At 34.8% G+C, this 18,827-nt stretch overlaps 1 protein-coding gene across 1 annotated transcript in view; it reads right to left on the bottom strand.

Moving 5' to 3' along the window:
• The window catches only part of SOX5 (SRY-box transcription factor 5), a 399,232-nt gene extending 381,641 nt beyond the window's left edge, over nt 1-17,591 (bottom strand). Inside the window, exon 1 of the mRNA XM_027129433.1 lies at nt 17,452-17,591. Coding sequence (XP_026985234.1) covers nt 17,452-17,489 — 38 coding nt within the window. The 5' untranslated portion in view covers nt 17,490-17,591. The remainder of the gene's footprint in view (nt 1-17,451) is intronic.
• Nucleotides 17,592-18,827: the final 1,236 nt, after the last annotated feature.

The following is an 18,827-nucleotide window of genomic DNA, read 5'->3' as shown; positions in this document are numbered from 1 at the left end:
GCAAGAGGGAAGAGATATGGGGATATATGTATATGTACAGCTGATTCACTTTGTTATAAAGCAGAAACTAACACGCCATTGTAATGCAATTATACTCCAATAAAGATGTTAAAAATAAATAAATAAAAATTTTAAAAAAGGGGCTTCCCTGGTGGCGCAGTGGTCGGGAGTCTGCCTGCCAATGCAGGGGACACGGGTTCGTGCCCTGGTCCGGGAAGATCCCACATGCCGCGTAGGGGTTGGGCCCGTGAGCCATGGCCACTGAGCCTGCGCGTCCGGAGCCTGTGCTCCGCAGCGGGAGAGGTCACAACAGTGAGATCTGGCCCGTGTACTACAAAAAAAATAAAAATTAAAATAAAAAATTAAAATAAAAATAAATAAAGGACACCTAGAGAGATATGACAAGTAAATGCAGTAACTGATGCTTGACTTGATCCTGGATTTAAAGAGGAAAAAAAAAAGGGCTTAAAACAGCATTATTGGGACAATTAGAACATGTGGATGTTCTATGTGGATGTTCTAAACATGTGTCAAATAATAGTACTATGTGTGATGTTATTGAGGTTATGTAGGAAAACGTCCTAGTTCTTAACACTATTAGCCTGCAACTTACTTTCAAAAAAAAAAAAAAAAGAAAAGCAAAGGGGCCAGAAGTTAATAATTAAGTGGAAAGTATACGAATGTTCATTGTGCTACACATTCAACGTTTTTGTAGATTTGGTATTTTTTTAAATAAAGGGAAACATTCAGAAGAATTCTATATCTATGCCTAAACCAAAGCCATCAGTTTGGGCAATGCTTTAGTTTTCAAATGGCAAAAAAGCAGTGCTTTTAAATGATACTCTTGTATCGATAAAGTGATAAATTGTAGGTATATTTTTTATCCTACACTCTTTCCCCCTTTTGCCACTCCCTCCAATTCCTTTATTCACATTGATGTGTACTTTCATGTTGCCAAATTATTCACATAGTAAGTATTCACCAAATATTTTTAAATGAATAAATCAAGATGGGAATGTTCCTGTGTCTACATCACTCTAAATATAGATGCACTACTAAATCATCTGAAAGCATATAGAATTATCTGTTAATTTCCCATTCAGTTAATTTGGGATGATTTTTTTTTTTTTTTTTGCAGTACACGGGCCTCTCACTGTTGTGGCCTCTCCCGTTGCGGAGCACAGGCTCCGGACGCGCAGGCTCAGCGGCCATGGCTCACGGGCCCAGCCACTCTGCAGCATGTGGGATTTGCCCGGACCGGGTCATGAACCCTGCATCGGCAGGCGGACTCTCAACCACTGCACCACCAGGGAAGCCCTGGGATGATTTTTAAAGTGTAATCAACCCAGAGGGCCTGATGAGGTGCTGGACTGTTCAAAATATGCAAACAAAACAGTCATCAGAGTGGACAATAAATAACAGACAGCCTTAACATGCTTCAAATGAAGATAACCCCTAATGTACTATACCAAACTCTACAGTCTCAATGCGATGCTCTTCAGGTCCTTGAGCAGATCCAAAAGTGTTTCCTGAGGAAACTTCTGCTTTGTCTCTAAGTAGTCCTAAATCTAGAGTAAATTTAAGGACAGAGGTGGGAGTGCCCTCAATCTAGGCAAGAATACAACTCAGTCAAGAAGTGATTGTTCCTCATCTCTTAGCAACAGCCTGAATGTAACAACTGTTATTTAAAGGAGATAGTTTAAGGGACATGTTAGCCTTTTCTTAGATCTCTGCCAGTATCCTTTCACCAGGAAATCTACATACCTGGCAAACATTAGTTTAGCTACTTATAGAAATGCCTTCCTTCACTAAGTTAGTTATCATTGAACATTCTTTCTCTTATCTAGTCTCTACTAAAAATGGCAATGTGAAGAATGCCTTATGAATCTTCTGCAGCACTTCTACTGAAGACAATTTAAGGATTCATAAAATAAATCACTCCCTTAGACATCAGGGCCCCATAAAACAATTGCGATTACTGATACAATGGTAAGCTGTTGTTTTTTTATCAGAACATGATAACCATGAACCTCACTGTAACTGTCAGGTAACAGAATTATTCTTCGCCAAGGTTTTAGAAATAATTCTCTTCCCTTATTTTATCTGTCTATACATCTATACACACACTTCCATAACCATATATATGGTGTGTATAGTATATGCATAATATATAACTGCATAAAATATGTATATATTATAATACATTCTATATAAAATATATTTGTATAATATGTAAAATATAAGTGATTCTGTGACATGAATATTTTATGTTTTATATTTTAATCCTTTTAGGATGTACTTGAAGTTCTAATAAATCGTGTACAAACCACTGGCTTCAACATTATTTACTAAGTACTTAATATTTATGTATTAGTCTGCAGTCCAATGTCATTTGCCATATTATGTGAAGTATTTTTGGAATTCCTTCTACATGATTCAAATTTGTTTGAAGAAATAATGTCCACTTCTTGAGCATACTATATGACACATGTTTTCTTATTTAAGCAGCTAAATGACCTAAATTGAGGGAATTATTATAATCCCCATTTCACAGATACAGAAATTAAGGCATGGGGAGTTTATGTAATTTGCAAAACTCACATAGCTAATAAGTGGTGAAGTTGTAGAATAAATTTTAGCAGTCTAGTTCCAAGACCCACCAGTAACTACAGCTAGTAAGGAACAAGAAATCAAAGAAAGAACCAGAAACCACAGCCATATCTACATCTGGAAAAAACACTTAAAAGATCCAAGACTTAAAACAGAGATCCATGGAACTCAAATCTATATTAACATATATAAGTTTAACAGTAAAACTGAAAAACCTCTGTAGTGAAACCACAAGGTTCAGCTCTGTTCCCAAACGCCTTGTTGTTTCCAGGGATCTGCAGGGTTTTTACCTGTCACATACCTGATTGAGTTTTCTACTCAAAATCACCAACACTCCTGCCTGCTACCCAACAAAATCAGTATGTCATGGCTATAAGTTAGATCAAAGGATTAATATCATATTAATTATATCATTATTTCCCAATTCATTACAAACTTTTCCATATAAAATCACCATATAAAATGTGAACACTGACATACTCAAAAATTACGGTCAAGAAGCTTCCTGTCCAATTAAGACAGCAAAACTAATCAGATAAACTTTCTGAGTGAAGGCACTGACTGTCCATAGAGAAATTATTTCAATATATAACGCGCTGTAAAGGACTTGGGAAAGAGATATTTGAGAAATTTTATATAGTTACACTTCTCACAGTAAGGAATTCCATCTATAATGTGCACTGAAAATTAGTATCTATCAAAAACAGTTCCAGGTTGCCTTTACCAAGAAACCCTTTATTTAATTGCCCAGATGTCTGGATATCCACCACCTAGCATATCACTTTGTGCCATGAATGAATGAATTCATTCAGAGAGGAGAAATTAGGAGTTTATATCACAATTATTGTATGTTATTTATTTATAGTGTCTATAATTCTATAAGAGTTATTCAGCAACTAAAATGATTCCTGGCATAGTAGGTATATGAAATACATTTGTTGAATGAATGAAGACATTTCTGACACTAAAATAAATAATAATTATAAAGTTATGAAAGCACTTTATTATCGAGATCACTAGTACAATTTGATGGTTAAGAGTGAGGTCTTTGGAGCTGGACTGTATGGGTTGGTACCCCAGTTCTGCCACTTATTATCTGTGAGAAATTAGGCAACTCTTTTTGTTTCATCTTCTTCATTCATAAAATGGAGATAAGATTTCTGTGAGGCTAAGATTTCTGTGAGGCTGTCTGGCACATAATAGATACACACTGAATGTAACTGCTATCTTTATACCTATAGAGAAAGAGCTTGGATCACATGTTGTGGGTCAGGTTTAGAAACTGGGAGTAGTATCAGCTGGGATGCAAAAGGAGGTTTTCCTACTCAACCACAAACTTCTTTAAACCCAGTGAAGAAACTACAGATACACTGCACTTCATAAAAGTAAATACAATTGTACCTTTCAAACATATAATCTCTAAAATAACCTAAACGATCCCTAAGCAAACATCTTCTTTCCCACTGTAACTCCACAGAAGTTGGGAGAAACTGACAATATTCACTGGGTAAATGATACAAGCATCTGTGCAAGTCAGTGTCACTATGAGGGCTTTTCTAAAAGTGATAAAATTTCACCTTCTTGTAGAGGAAAGCTAAGAAGGAAGACAGTTAATAAAAACTTAAGTCTTTGTGACACATTGCCACCCTGCTGAGCTGTGAACTACTCGAATCTAGACACAGATAGAAGTTTTAATTTCCCTCCCTTCACATTAAAGGATAAAAGAGCGCCATCCAATAGAAATATAATGTGAGCCACAAATATGAGCCACATACGTAATTTGAAGTTTTCAAGTTGCCTCACTAAAAAAGTAAAAAGAAACAGGTGAAAATAACTTTAATCACATTTCATTGAAGCCAATATATCCAAATATTATCATTTCAACACATAACCGGTATTTAAGAAATCTCAGTAAGGTATTTTACATTCTTCCTTTCAAACTAAGTCTTCAAAAATCCAGTGTGTATCTTGTACTTAGAGCAGATCTCAATTCAGATCAGCCTCCTGTCAAGTGCTCAATAGTGGCATGTGGCTAGTGGCTACCATATGGGAAAGCACAGGTATATGGGGATTCTGAGAACATTTCTTTCTACTTTTCACTAAATCATGTACTTCTTCCTCAAAAGCTAAAAAGGTCTCAATATATCTACGGTAATTCATACGGTGTGGACAAATCAATAAGCTAACACGTTCTAATAGCTCAATTTTCCTAATATTTAAAATACAAAATATACTTCAGATAAGGAAAATACGTCAAATTACTTAGCCCAAAATTCAATTTTTGCTTACAGTGTCCTAAGTACCAGACTATAATAGCTCTTGCCACCTACTCTATAAATTTACAAACTTCTAGTGTATAATATTTGCCAATATTCTTTTATTGAGAATTTCTCCCATAACTTTAAAGTAAATGAAATGGGTCAAATAATCAGATTTTGCTTATAGTTTGCTGTCTATAGCATGATTTTCCCTTACTGAACTAGTGATGAGACAGTACAGGTCTGATTTAATACTATAAATTCAGAACAAATGGAAAAGCATTAAAATCAGAAGTGCTTCTGGACCATTAACTTCCATGCTGATTTGACATGCGCCTCAGTACTCAGGCAACAGACTCAGGAATATAACCTATTCCTAAAGCAAACAGTATTTTATCTCATAACCATCTGGGGCGCTCCTCGGAAGGGCCACTTGCATAGTGCTGTCTGGTATATTTTAATATCCTAAGACCTACTTTAGCGAAACCCATTTTGCTAGGAAAAGACGACTGACATAGAAGAGATTATGGAGAGAACAAAATTTTGGCTGAGGCCCTTGCTTTCATTATTTAGCTGAGGAAAATCATTGGTTATATACGCTTTCAAAATCCTATGGTTTTTCTAAGGTACCAATAAAAGTGATACCATTCATAACATGGACAGTGGTCTCTTTCATATATCGCCTATAGTCGCAAACTTAAGTGCCAAGCAGATGGTTGAAATCTGTTTCGTATAAAATGTGCGCTTTTTTCCCCCAACTGTGTTCTTTGTATTCATATTCAGCCTAGGTTTGAGCCATCAAAACACTGGCACTATGTCGATCATTAGCAGCATTTTAGACAACTGGCAAATAAGGTATTCACTGTTCTCCACAAAATGTTCAGCTAATATTTCCCAGATGTATAATTAAGGCAAAAGATCATCTTCTTAAATTGGTATCAGCACTTTGGATGGCTTCTGGCTTCCAAGAGATACTATCAGTGGAAAACAATTTTATATCAAAAATAAGGGTTCTGTTTCTGGGGTGCTTTTGTTTGCTTGTTATACAGCTGCCCATAAAAAGAAATCTATAAATTTCCCCAGGCTTCACCTCCTGTCTAAAGGAATAGGTAGCTAATACAAAATGAGTCATGTTACTTTTACTATGCAAATCTATGATTTGCATAGATAAGTTTCTTCAAGTTATTTAATATTTTCTAATTTTCAAAATATTTGTACAAATATTACTTTAAAAATCAACAGTGTGTGACTTTTTAATAGAAAATCACTTTTTTGTTGCCCAATAATTTGTTCTATACAATGATTCATTTTTATGATTATACACAAATAAATGAATTTTAATTTGCATAGGTTAGAGCATAGGAATATGTTAAAGCAGCAAATTCGTTACTTAAATACTTGATATATGGATTCATGCAAAAACAACTTTTGGTGTATCAGATTTCCTACATATAAAATGGGAAGAGATGTGCTTTTAGGATATTTCATAATTAGCAGTAAGCAGTCAGAAGAAACTATAGCTATATTGTTGCTATTTAGGTACAAGTTACCTGGGATCAATAATCATAAGTGCATTTAAAACAATTATAGTTGTATTAACTACAAATTTTAAAAAAGTAAGTCAATAAGCTTCTTACGGGTTTTTTTATATGCCAAAATAATTTTCAAATATCAAACAAAAATATATAATTTTCATTGAAGTTCTGACCATTTTATATTTGTCAAGAATTAAACCTAGTTTTCAAAGTTTGAATTCAGTGGCTTGCATTCAGAGATATCCAAATACTTTTATAAATTTTACTAAGTTTAAGATGCCTCATTAGCATCAGAGGATAATTTGATACTCATTTTAAAGCCCATTTTATAGACGCATGACTGAAACCCCCCAAATTTAAATGACTTGTACATCACAAAGTTTTAATTCTTGATTTAGAAACTGTAGGAACATATGCCAACTTTGTATATCACTAAATTTTGGATTATAAAATATATTAGCAGTAAGTTGCCCAACTGGGATGACTTCCAGATTTTCTTTCTTGTTTAACAGTAGGAAATTTGCACATTTTCCTCCCTCTAAATGTAGTTCTGGTTCAATAAGGCTCTCTTGTACTTCTTTTTTTTTTTAAACGATCTTTATACCTGTACCACGAGAATAAGAGAATAACACCCATTCCTTATTCCTAAATTAAAAAGAGGGAGGGAGGTTCAAGAGGGAGGTGATATACGTATACATAGAGCTAATTCACTTCGTTGTACAGCAGAAAGTAACACAACATCGTAAAGCAATTTTACCCCAATAAAAAAAATTAATAAATAAAAGTTTTTAAATTTAAAAAACAGTATTCTGTGTAGCACAGTTTGATAAATACTTCTCTTTAGCAATGTTTCATATTTATTGTTATAAAATGTAAAACAAGGATTATGCTCAGAAGAGAAATATATTATCATCTAACTCAATTTGTGTATACTTAGAAAAAAGAAATCTGCAATAAATTTTGAAAAATACTGTAGGAAAAGAATAGAATAAAAAATTCTACATCATAATTATTAAGCAAAGAATTAATTTTAACACACAGTACGTTCCTACGCTAACTCAAATATACGAATCTATACTTAAAACTTACAGCTAATGTGTACAGGGACTTACTGATACCACAGTCATATTTTCAAAGTATAGATAATACGGAAGGTCATTGGATATGTAGTCAAAGATTATGTTACTGATGGTATAACTACACTTTTTTTCAAGCACTGGGTTTTAAATAAAGCATGCAATCTGCCAAACGTAAGATATTAGCAGTATGTGAAGCCTGCCCTCTCAGATTATATAGCTTTTTAATGCATCTTTCATTGGTTGTTCCTCTACTTCTTGCTTCATAGGGTTTAACATTTTTCTTGAGATTGCCAACTATTAGTGCATATTAGATCGGCTGGCCTGATGCTAATGCTAATAGTTACCTAATTTATGTTGAGAATCACTTAAAATTTTGCTTTGGACTACCTGTTTGTAATCTTAGTTGATCTTGTCACTTTCCGGGCCAATGTTTTATTTATTCATATAAAGACATACAATGTCCAGAGCCCCCCTGTTGTCCTAATGCTCTACTGTCTAGTCTTTTTTTTTTTAATTCCATCTTATCTTTATAAATAGACTTTCAGCTCTTTGACCTACAATGCCACTCTCTTGCTTTTCATATTCCCCCACAGTGCCTTGTTTAGCAATCCATATATAATGTATTTTTCACAATATTTGTAATAGTTGAGGATAGGGATCTGATGCACCTGAGAGTTTCAAACACATAGAATGTGAATCTTATCTTTCGAAACACTTAGATTCAAAATAGTTCATAGCAATTTGAGCACTTAATCCTGAGTAAGAATTATACATAGTACTTAGATTTAAAACTCCTAAAATATACTATGGTTACATGTTCCTGCCCAACACCACTCCACTGAGAGGGAAACTGAGAAGTGATTCCACATGTTAAAGGCTGGTTGTATAATATATTCTGTCTCCAAATAGATGCATAAATGTAAGAATCCTGACCACTAGAGTGAGGAGCTAGGAATCTTTCAAATGTATTTCAAAGTGATGAAATTTTAGACTTGAGAGATTTTAGAGATTATCTAGCCCACCTTCGAATTTTACAGATGCACACGCTAAGACCCCAAATCTCTTCTCAGTATGCAGGGAAGAACTGGATCTTGAGATCCTACACCCAGCTACTAACACTTTCTTATTAGGTTATACTTCCAAAGACAAATCAATGAAGATATTGACAAATGTAAATTTTTACCAAAAAAGAGGAAATTGTTCTATGCTTTAGGAGAAATACTAAAAATCCACCAAAAACCTGCCATTTTATATGTATGCCTTAATATTCTAACACTTAAATTTCTAACCTCAACCCCAAATCTCAAATATCCCCAAATGTAACTCAGGCGTATCTTGATTTAGCCTTCTTGAATGCAAATTTTCCATTAAATATGAACTCCAATACCACCTTCAGATTTTTAAAGCTGAATATTATTATATGTCCCTATAGCTCATGTCATAAGATTCTGTGCTGCAAATGAGAAAGTGGGAATGAACTTTGTTTCTATTTCTATGAAATATTTCTTCCTTTCAAGATTTTCTCCCCAAAACTGCAGCTTCATCAGGATTTGGTATGATTTATTCAAAATCAACTTATTCAAAATTTCATTACCCTCTAAGCGAAAAAGTTTCTCCTAAATTCCAAACTTTTGTATGTGTGTATGTGTATAACTATTTCATTCCCCAAAATAAATTCTTCACATAACTCTTAGCGACACCCAATTATCTTTTAATTTACTTTTGAAAGTCTATATAGTCTGCTCCTTTACTTTGTTCCTTAAATTGATTATCAGGAGCTTCTGGATGCCTTTCTTTCTCTAGAAGAATGCTTTTAAAGCATTCAATATTCCTAAACTGTTTATAGGTCAAATTAGATCCGTTTTATTCTTCCAGTAATGCTAAAATTTTTAGAAACGATTACACTACCACATTTACATCCCACAGCCCTTAGGGCTCTCAAAACAATACATTTTCCTGTGTTTCCCAAATGCTAATTATGTTTAGGACTGGAGAGAAATAGAAGTTCTGGTCTCAGAAATAGCATTCGTTGTTATCTTTGTTTTTCCATCCCAAGGTGTTCTGTTTGATTAATGGGACTTTGCATACTACATAGAAGTTTTCTTCGCATCCTGATAATACTATGGGGGAGATGACAATCTGAATCTGATATTGTATATTCAGTTAGCACTCATTCAAGGTCAAAGTTAGTGAATTAGTGAATGAATCAGAAATTGAAGTTTGATTACCAGTTCACTCCTTTCACTACACATTATCCTAACAAATCTTCAACATAGATCCCTTGTAGTGCTGATAAAAAAGAAGAAATATTGGCATTAATTTTATGACATCTTCCTGCAAACGCTTCTCAAACATATTACGAAACTCGACAGCAAATTTTTTAAATGGGGGTTGAAACAAAAGGACATCGAGAAACAAGTTTTAAAAAAGTCTTTGGACTTTGTAAATTATTGCCCAACAAACTGGCTCAGGGTAAATAACCCAAAGGAAGAATTGTAAGCAAACAAGTAATACCTTGACTCCAGAATTAGAATAAAAATGTTTTAGATCTTCATCAAGCAACCTATATTAACTGTGAATGAAAAATTAATAGCATAAATAAAACCTCACTTTTTCATTTTGTGTTCTCTTATGTGAAGACATATTTTTCATTTTCACTGTGTTTCTTTTTCATTAGGATGCTCTTTTATTAGATAAAAATTGTTTAAAATGACAAATCAACAGATCATATTTGCAAGTTTCACAACCAACTCTCAAACAACCTACCCCCTTGGTACCATCATCCTAATTCACATAAAAACAGAAAACAAAACCCAAATCAGTACTAAAGTAAATAATTTACCACATTTAAAATAAATTTTGATTAAAAATATACCAAGAAAACAAGATTTGGGCCTGTGTCCTATTTTACTACTAGATTAAAAAATATACCAACAAGCAAAGCAGGTTAACTCTTTCCTTTCTTTCTCAGTGATGTTCCTGAAGCCCTAAAAGAGAGGACACATCCTTTATGGAATTGCTGCTCAGCGTCCCAACTGGTCTAACTCTCTTAAAGTGCCAATATAAAAAGCTTATAAGGTTTCAAGGGTGCCTTTTCTTTGGCCCTATACGGCAAATTTCATTTCTTCATATTACATCTACTCTCAATGCATCTGATACTCAGGTTTAAATGTCACAGAAATGACTGGGATGGAGAGGGGAGGCACGTGTGCATAGAACATAATAAAATCCTATGCAGCTCTACAATGAGAAATATTAAAAATGAAGCTACTAATACATTTTTAAGAAACATCCTATCTTCTGTTTTTTTAACATTTTCTCTTCGAAAAAACACATTCTTTCAAAGATGTGAAGAGCAGAAATAGAAACACTGTTACATATGAAAGTTTCAAGGGATTTGCTGCCAGCAGCTTTTCTTTATAGTGTTCCTCTTACCTACAGTATGTGTTGGCACTGGCAGGTAGCCCTAATTCGTTAGTAGCCAAATTATTTTTGTCCCTGAAGTACGAGAAATCTCCATAGCACATGAATGAGACATGGTTTACTAGTTTACACACATCTTTATAACTCCAAGAAACCAAAACTCATTCACAAATGCTTTCATTTCAGCTGAGAGAAGGGCTGCAGAATACTACAGCTACCTACTTTGAATTCCTGGTCCCCATTCTCCACGAGAAGACAAATAGAAAAAAACCTTTTACATTTCCATAAAGAACTTTGGTCCTTAATGCAAGAAAAATAAACAGCTTTCTGCTCACCATACTCCACATTTCATCTAAGCCAAAATAGTTCAGTAGAAGGCATTAAGAAAAAACGTCATTTAGTAATAAACCTAAATGTCTCCAGATAAAAATTCATCACGACAGCATAGTAGGTTTAGATAACGTGGTCCACAATAGTTAGCATCCTCTTACTGCATGATCACCAACTACATTTATATAGTGCTGTACCACCTTCACTAACTCATAGAGAAAATAGGAAGCAGACATAAGCAACACTCAGAAATAAACATATAACACAAGTGATGATTCAGCTATAGCAAGAAATCTCTGAATTCTGAGGCAAGACGAAAGTAAATGCATTAATACTAAACAGCCAAGTGACTGAAATGTCACTTAGATACAAAGAGAGATTTAAAATACAATGAGCTGAGTTCAGTTTTGAATTGACTTAAGCTTCGATACTGATTTCAAATGTCTATGAACAACCACAAGTTTTTGTTTTTAATTTTCCTTCTGTCATGTTTTATGGGTAAAAAGTCCTTACACTACCTTGTAATAGATTACTTTCAAGCTGGGTGACAAAAGGGCATAATGACCGGAAAATGATACAAAAGAAACAGAAAAAGCATGTTAATAAGTTTATCAACAAACCTGGGTAATTCTCATGAAGTACAGATTAAGGTTCAGTGGTTCCAAACTGGCAGCATTCAAGTTGGGTTCATATTTGGGTTTTTTGTTGTTTGTTTTTTAAAACCACCTGTCCTAAAACGACATTGTTTATGCTAATTATCTTTGTTTATGCCACAATTCTGTTTGTTTACTACATTCTTTTAAAATACCATATCCCTATAAACAGTTCTCACCAGAATTCTTCTAAATCTTGTTTCGGTCTGGTCCTTCTCGGCAGCCCACTGAGCAGAATGCAGCTCTACAATGAAGGCGCAAGAGCTGGGAACAACTTTGAGTCTCTGACTCCTCAGGCTGGCAAAGGCAGGGAGTACTGCTGAGGTTTTACACTCAGGCTCCGAGGGAAAAGGATACTGAATGTGGAGAAATGCAACACCCCCCTATTGGACAAGCAGAACCACACGCCACAGTATCTCCAGAGATGTAGGAACTCTCAACTAGTAAGTGAAGAGAAGAATAGATAATGCTAAAGAGAAGGGAGTGCAGTTTCCAAACTGCAGGAGAAAACACAGAAGTCAGAAAGGATGAAAAGGTCACCTCCTGAACCATTATTAGTTCCTGATTAAAGTGGAGAAATATGAGGCATTCTCTTAAAGAATGTCCAAATAAGTGCTGTTCGCTGAAGCAAAATAGTATGTCTTTAAATTTTTTCTTCTCCAGCAATATCACTCGATCATGTTCATCCATATAACATTCAAATTTTATATTTAATGTAAATGACAATGCTCTCAATCAGTGAAAAGAAAAAAGGACAGAATGAATGGAGCAAGAAAGAATTTGCTATGTTTCAGTCCATTTCTTGTCCAACAAAATGTTTCCTTTAAAAGGAAGATATTTCATGTTTTGGTTAAATCTTTGCACATATTTCTATCTGAGTGCCATCATCTGAGTCAGAAACCTGACATATTAAACTATATATAAGTTAGAACAAGAGAAACGTCAAGATTATTTTATTTCCCATGCTGTTAAACTCATTGAAATTATAAATGAGTAACAAACTATGGAAGAAAACCAAAATCTATCAGTTATATTTATTTAACTCGTCTATAGAAAGGGAGGTATTCAACATACATAATACACATCTGCATTATACACATACTCATTAGGTGGCTGGAGAATTGATTGTGGAAAGAACAGACAATAAAAGTCAGACTTTAACCATGAATATAATTTGGCTTTTTAAATGCATTATGAATGTAATACCTTTGAAATAGCTTCCAGCTCTATGGAGGAGTAATGTGCTCAAGTATTAGAACAGGCCTTATTAGTTGCCTCTCAGGTATGGTGCATATACAGACTTTAGTTAAAAGCTCCCTAAGCACAGATAAATACATTATTGTATGCTGATTATACTTGAGAAACATAAGACCATATCAGCGTGTGAAGTAATCATAACATCCACACATTTCTCTATCAACCTGCTAAACACTGAACTACCTGACATTTAACCCTTAATTGTTCTTGGTAATCAGTCAGATCGCATCGCCTGCTAAGTCTTCAGGACAGTCCTCCAGTTTGAGTGTGACACAAGTATGGTTTGTCCACTGCTTCATGCAAGCTGCCTTCCAAATTAATATCTTAGCTCAGTTAGCTTGCAAATTATTGGGATGGTAATTAAAATCTATAATCAGTTGTAGGCACCTTTTCCTCTACAAGGTAATAGAAAATAAAAAATAAATAAATAAAATGAACAAAGGCAGGTATCAGAACATCCTGAAAACATAACATCAAACTTACAGGTTTACAGGTGCCATTAGGTGACAATGTGAGCCGAAAACTTTCCTTTGATTCACACCTAGGGGTTACCTGCTAACTTGAATGTATTTATCACTCATGAGCACAATGGTTTAAAAAAAAGTTTTTAATCAAGCTGAATGAATCTGTCCAGGTGATAAATACATTATTACTATGGACAAACTTTAGGTAATTAAAGTACTGCTAGTGTCAGAAATATTCTTGCAGCCCATTAACAGTGATTTTTCATGGTAATTTTTAAAATTAATTTTTCACAGTACCTGATGTATATGTCTTTCTTCAGGAAAACACTTAAAAGTCTCTTAAGGTGAAAAATTATTTCTTTAGTCTATATGGCCATAAATAAATTAGATGGGAATATAAAGTAAATAGTTAAATTTTTGTTGCAGAAGGTTTTACTCTTGTAGTAAACCTTCAACATGTAGAAAACTGGCAGTGTGTTTCTGCACCCGTTTTGAGAGAAGCCATCAAATAGGTGCTATTATAAGCTTAATCTGCTTCATCCCACTACCTTAGAGCCCAACTTTTTTCTTTCTAGACATTAATAGACTGTCTTCTTAAGCAATCATCTTATACTTGCTTTTTAATTAAGTCTCTTAACATAAAACAATTAGAAAGTGTAACAAGTAGCTTGGTCATAAAACAACTACATTACAGTCAAATAGGATAAATATAAACATAAGGAAAAATAGAATACAATATTATTGATAGTAACAAAAAGTGCTTTTTTCATTCATCAGAAACAAACTGATATTGATATTTAAGACAAATATTTTAAATATTTTCATTCTAAGAACATGAAAAAATAAATGGTATTCTGAAAGGAAAAACCCTTAGTTACAATTTTTATTATTTATTTTCAGGTAAATATATAAATTCACTGTCTTCATTTAAAATTTTTTCGGAGAGTTCAGGCGTTCGTTCTAGACACTATTACTAACATTTAGACCATGTTGCCAGTTATGTTTCCTCTAAATAGTATGAATTAAAAGATTTTGCTAACAAATAATTCCTTAGAGCATACTTTGCCTATTCACCTCCCACCTGAGAATTGTTTTTCATTAATCATAATCAATTATGTTAGGGATGCTTGACAGTAAAAATAAAATATTTCAACTTCTTTACTTTTTAGAATCATTGTTCAATTTGCTTTACCTCCTGAATATGTTTTAGCAGACAGCGAAATTGTTACTACTTCTGAATTATTTAGCAACTGTTTATTAGTCTGACAGTATTGATCATGTTCATTTCTAGGGCTGATAATACAGACATAACAAATCTATATTCCAATTTTGATCCAGACATTTAAGTTTCGAATATTCCTTAAAGTTTCAAATAGTCTACAGGTTGGAAATGATAATAGAAGATAGACAAGACTACTGATGAAACTAGAAAAAAAATCACATACAACTTCCAAAATACATAAGCCCCAAGCAACTTATTAATGTCCTCCAGAGCAATGTTCTCTATTTCATATAGAAATTTAGAAGTCTTCTTTTCAGATTTCTGACTAAGTTTGAGTGAACAGCTCATCTATATCAGGTGAGCAAACAGAATAAAAACTTAACACTCGATAGAAATGACCTACATATCCAATGAAAGTTGCAGATAGTTGAAAAGGCAAAAAAAGCTGACTATGTATGAGAGTGTAATTACAGCATATATACCTCCTTTGGAGAATATAAATATTCAATATTGAGTCTGCATGATATATACTCTATGTGGGTGACTATAGATACACTCAGCCATACAAATTCAGTGTAAACAAATAGTAATGATTTACTGAGATTTTTCTATGTATTACCAATTACAACCACAGGGGAAATTATTAGGAAATTTTATACTGTAGGACATTTTTCAAAATTATTTTAGCTACTAATATTTCCAAAGATGCTGTCTATACTGACAACTCTATTGATTATCACTTGCTTATTTAATTAGGCAGTTAGAAAAGCACGCCTCTGAGTGACAAAAAACTGAAATTCTCACCAGGAGGAAAAAAAAAGTGTTAAGAGATTTGAGCATCGGAATAGGAAAGGGAAAAGTTTAGTTTAAAAAGAGATAATTGAAAAAATACAAATAAAGTTCACAGCAGGAAAGCTTGCCTATATAAAGGAATAGGCTACAGCCTGTTAATATGTAACTACCTTTTTATAAGAACAGTCATTTAACAGGCTTACAAATCAGACTCAGAGTTTTATTTTCGAAAAGTATAGAGTTGAAGAATACTATCATTTAAGTGTCGCTCTGCACATACTAGAAAACTCACTATGGTATTAAGCAGTAGTATGTTCCAGTATAAATAACTTCAATACCTACATATGAAACAGGCTATGTTTACCAAAAAAAAAAAAAAAAAAGCTAACTATTTTAAAGAGTTAATATCCAGAACTTTGAAAAAAATAATTCAAAACTGTTAAGAAAGCTCAACCGTTCACTGGAATTATGTGGTGAAGATGCACCTTAAGTTTTTTTTAAAAAAAAAAAAGAGGAGGAGGAAATGAAAGAAAGAAGACAGTATTAAAGTATATATGCTAGCTATTTTACTTTCTCTCCTGATCTGATATTGGTTTCTCTAATAGCTGACCACATTCAAGTATTATTTTATTCTCAATACCCCTCTTCTCTTCCATTGCTTCACTTCTAGAATGTTTTAATCTTTGTCCTTTCTTTTTTCGTCTTTTCATATCAAATTCAGTCTTTTGAGCGATGAACAGCTTGACTTAGCATATTTTTAACCAGCTGGTCTAGCACCTAGCTTGCATTGCATAGTCAGATACAACAAATGTTTATACAGAAGGTAGCTTTCATGAAAATGAAAAAAAAAAGCCTGGGTATCATGCATCCTGGCTTTTTTTAGCTTTTTTTTCTAATTCACCATACAGAATACAAAGTTTGAATTCTTTTTAATGGCAAACAAAATTCTATTTATAGTTCCAAAAAATGAACTTATGCTAGGATAAGAACTCAAATTTAAAAACTGCAGTGTGTACTTATAGGAACACGAAGAGGGCTAAAATTCTTTCAGAGCCCTGCTTTACTTGCAAAAACATCCAATGGAAGGATATTACACACATTTCTCTAATAGGAAATACTTGACTACAAATAAACTTATTCCCATCATAGCAAAAGGGAAAACAGAATAAATCAAAATTCAGCTTAAGACAGTGCAAAAAGTGGCCACCAAAAACTTAAAAAGGGATCATCCCCATTTTTTTTGACATTTCAGAGTAATGTACTAATAGATTCCTGTGATGTTAAATTTTCTTTAAAAAAAAAATCTGCTGTCTTATATCAACAAAAGGTCATGTGCTTTACTGAGCAGCTTCCAAAGTTTTACAGAAGAATCAAATAGGAACTTATAGCCTCCGTTTTAACCACCACTAAAACCTTCTGTCACCCCAGATATTACGAGACAGAGATGTTGAAAATGGTAACACTCTGCACACAAAAGCATTTAAAAAGGTGTAGAAGGGGAGAAAAATATCAATGAAGGAAGAAAGTAAGAGAGTGAATGAGAAAGAGAAAAGCAGCGAGTGGGAGAGAGAGAGATGCTTAATGTTCATTTAATTTCCTGTTATAGGACGTAACCTAAAAATATTAGCAGAAATCCCGGAGACTTTGCAAATCAGTTCCATTTGGTCTGGGCAATCAACAAAAATCAGCTAACAAGACTGTAGAAGCACTAGCTAAAAGCTTCTCCCTTAAAACACGTTTTAAGGGAGCATCTTCCAATGGATTCAGAGACTACTGTAAAATGGGATAGTTGCACTTCAATATATCAGGGGGGAAAAACTGTACTCACCTTTCAAACTCCTGAGGTAAATCAGGGTCAGTAAGCATGCTGGAAAAGCACAATTTCCCTTTGTCACAGCAGCCACCTATGATCGTCTCCAACTGAACCTGTCAAGTGAGTCCAAACCTTCTAAACCAATTGATTTTCTCCCTCCCTCCCTCTCTCTCTCTCTCTCTCTCTCTCTCTCTCTCTCTCTCTCTCTCTCTCACCCCCCCTCCCTCTCCTAGGACTCCTTGACCAGTCTCTTAAAGGGGTAGCGCACTTCCAGCAGCGGGTCGGGCTGCTCCCCCTTCCTCCAGCCACACGCTCTCGGGCTGCAAGGCACTAGACAACCTCAGGGTGCCTGTCCTTTCCTTTTAATTCTCCCTTCCAGACATTACCGAATGTGAGAAGTCAACTCATTTAACGCGTCTCCCATACTCTCTCCTCTAAATAATAAAAGTCACACACGCACACGCATGCACACACACACACACAATATGATTTTTGAAAATGCATTTGCTACTGATTAAAAGAGAAATCTGTAACCTAACAGAACCCCGATTAAACTGCATTTATTAACTCATTAAGCAAAAAGATTAAATGTTAGTAATAGCATTTTTACACAAAGAATTGTTACGCCTTCTCACCCTTTTCTAGGCTCTCTCCGTGCGCACACGGAAACACACACACACACACACACACACACTCTCGCACACAACAATCAGGCATTGTTCTGAGGGAAGAAAAGCAACTTTGACAGATTGAAATATAGCAGAGGCCCCTTCAAGGAAACCTGTAAACAACTTGTCACTCACTCTGTCGGTCTCACTGTTAGCTCGCGCTTTCCACAAAGTGGTGCGAACGTCCTGGCAACCCAACCAAAGTTTCCTCAGCTCCAAACTCCATAAAACACGATGTGCGATGCGGAGGGGAATAGGTATCCACATACCAAAATAACGCACACTCCAGGGAACAAAACCCCAAACCAAACCAACAAATGAAAACAAAAAGATGGTCCTAACAAACTGTCCTGCTCGGGATTGCTCGGGAGGTCAGGGCGGGAAGCGCTCCCCTGGCTGGGGATCTCTTTAATTTCCTCTGCCCAGGCAGCCACAGATAACAAGGTGGACAAACTAGGGCTTTACGGCTCCTAAGCTGGCTGGCAAGGCACAGCCTCCATAGCAGTTCCAATTATCTAGATAAAAATCTGGCAGGCGAGGAAGGTAATCAGGTAATGTACCTTTGACATGAAATGACAGAGGCACATACACAAACACAGAGAGAGACACTTACACAGACACGCATGCAGAGATGGTGGCTGCCCCGTGCACCGCAGCATCTGGTCAGGGAGTAAGCACACACTCACCAACACGAGATAGTGTGCATTCTTCACACACACACAC

The sequence above is a fragment of the Aethalodelphis obliquidens genome, unplaced genomic scaffold, assembly GCF_003676395.1.
Source record: "Aethalodelphis obliquidens isolate GAN/ISIS:26980383/991018 unplaced genomic scaffold, ASM367639v1 scaffold36, whole genome shotgun sequence".
NCBI lineage: Eukaryota > Metazoa > Chordata > Mammalia > Artiodactyla > Delphinidae > Aethalodelphis > Aethalodelphis obliquidens.
This window is presented reverse-complemented; position numbering and strand designations above follow the sequence as displayed.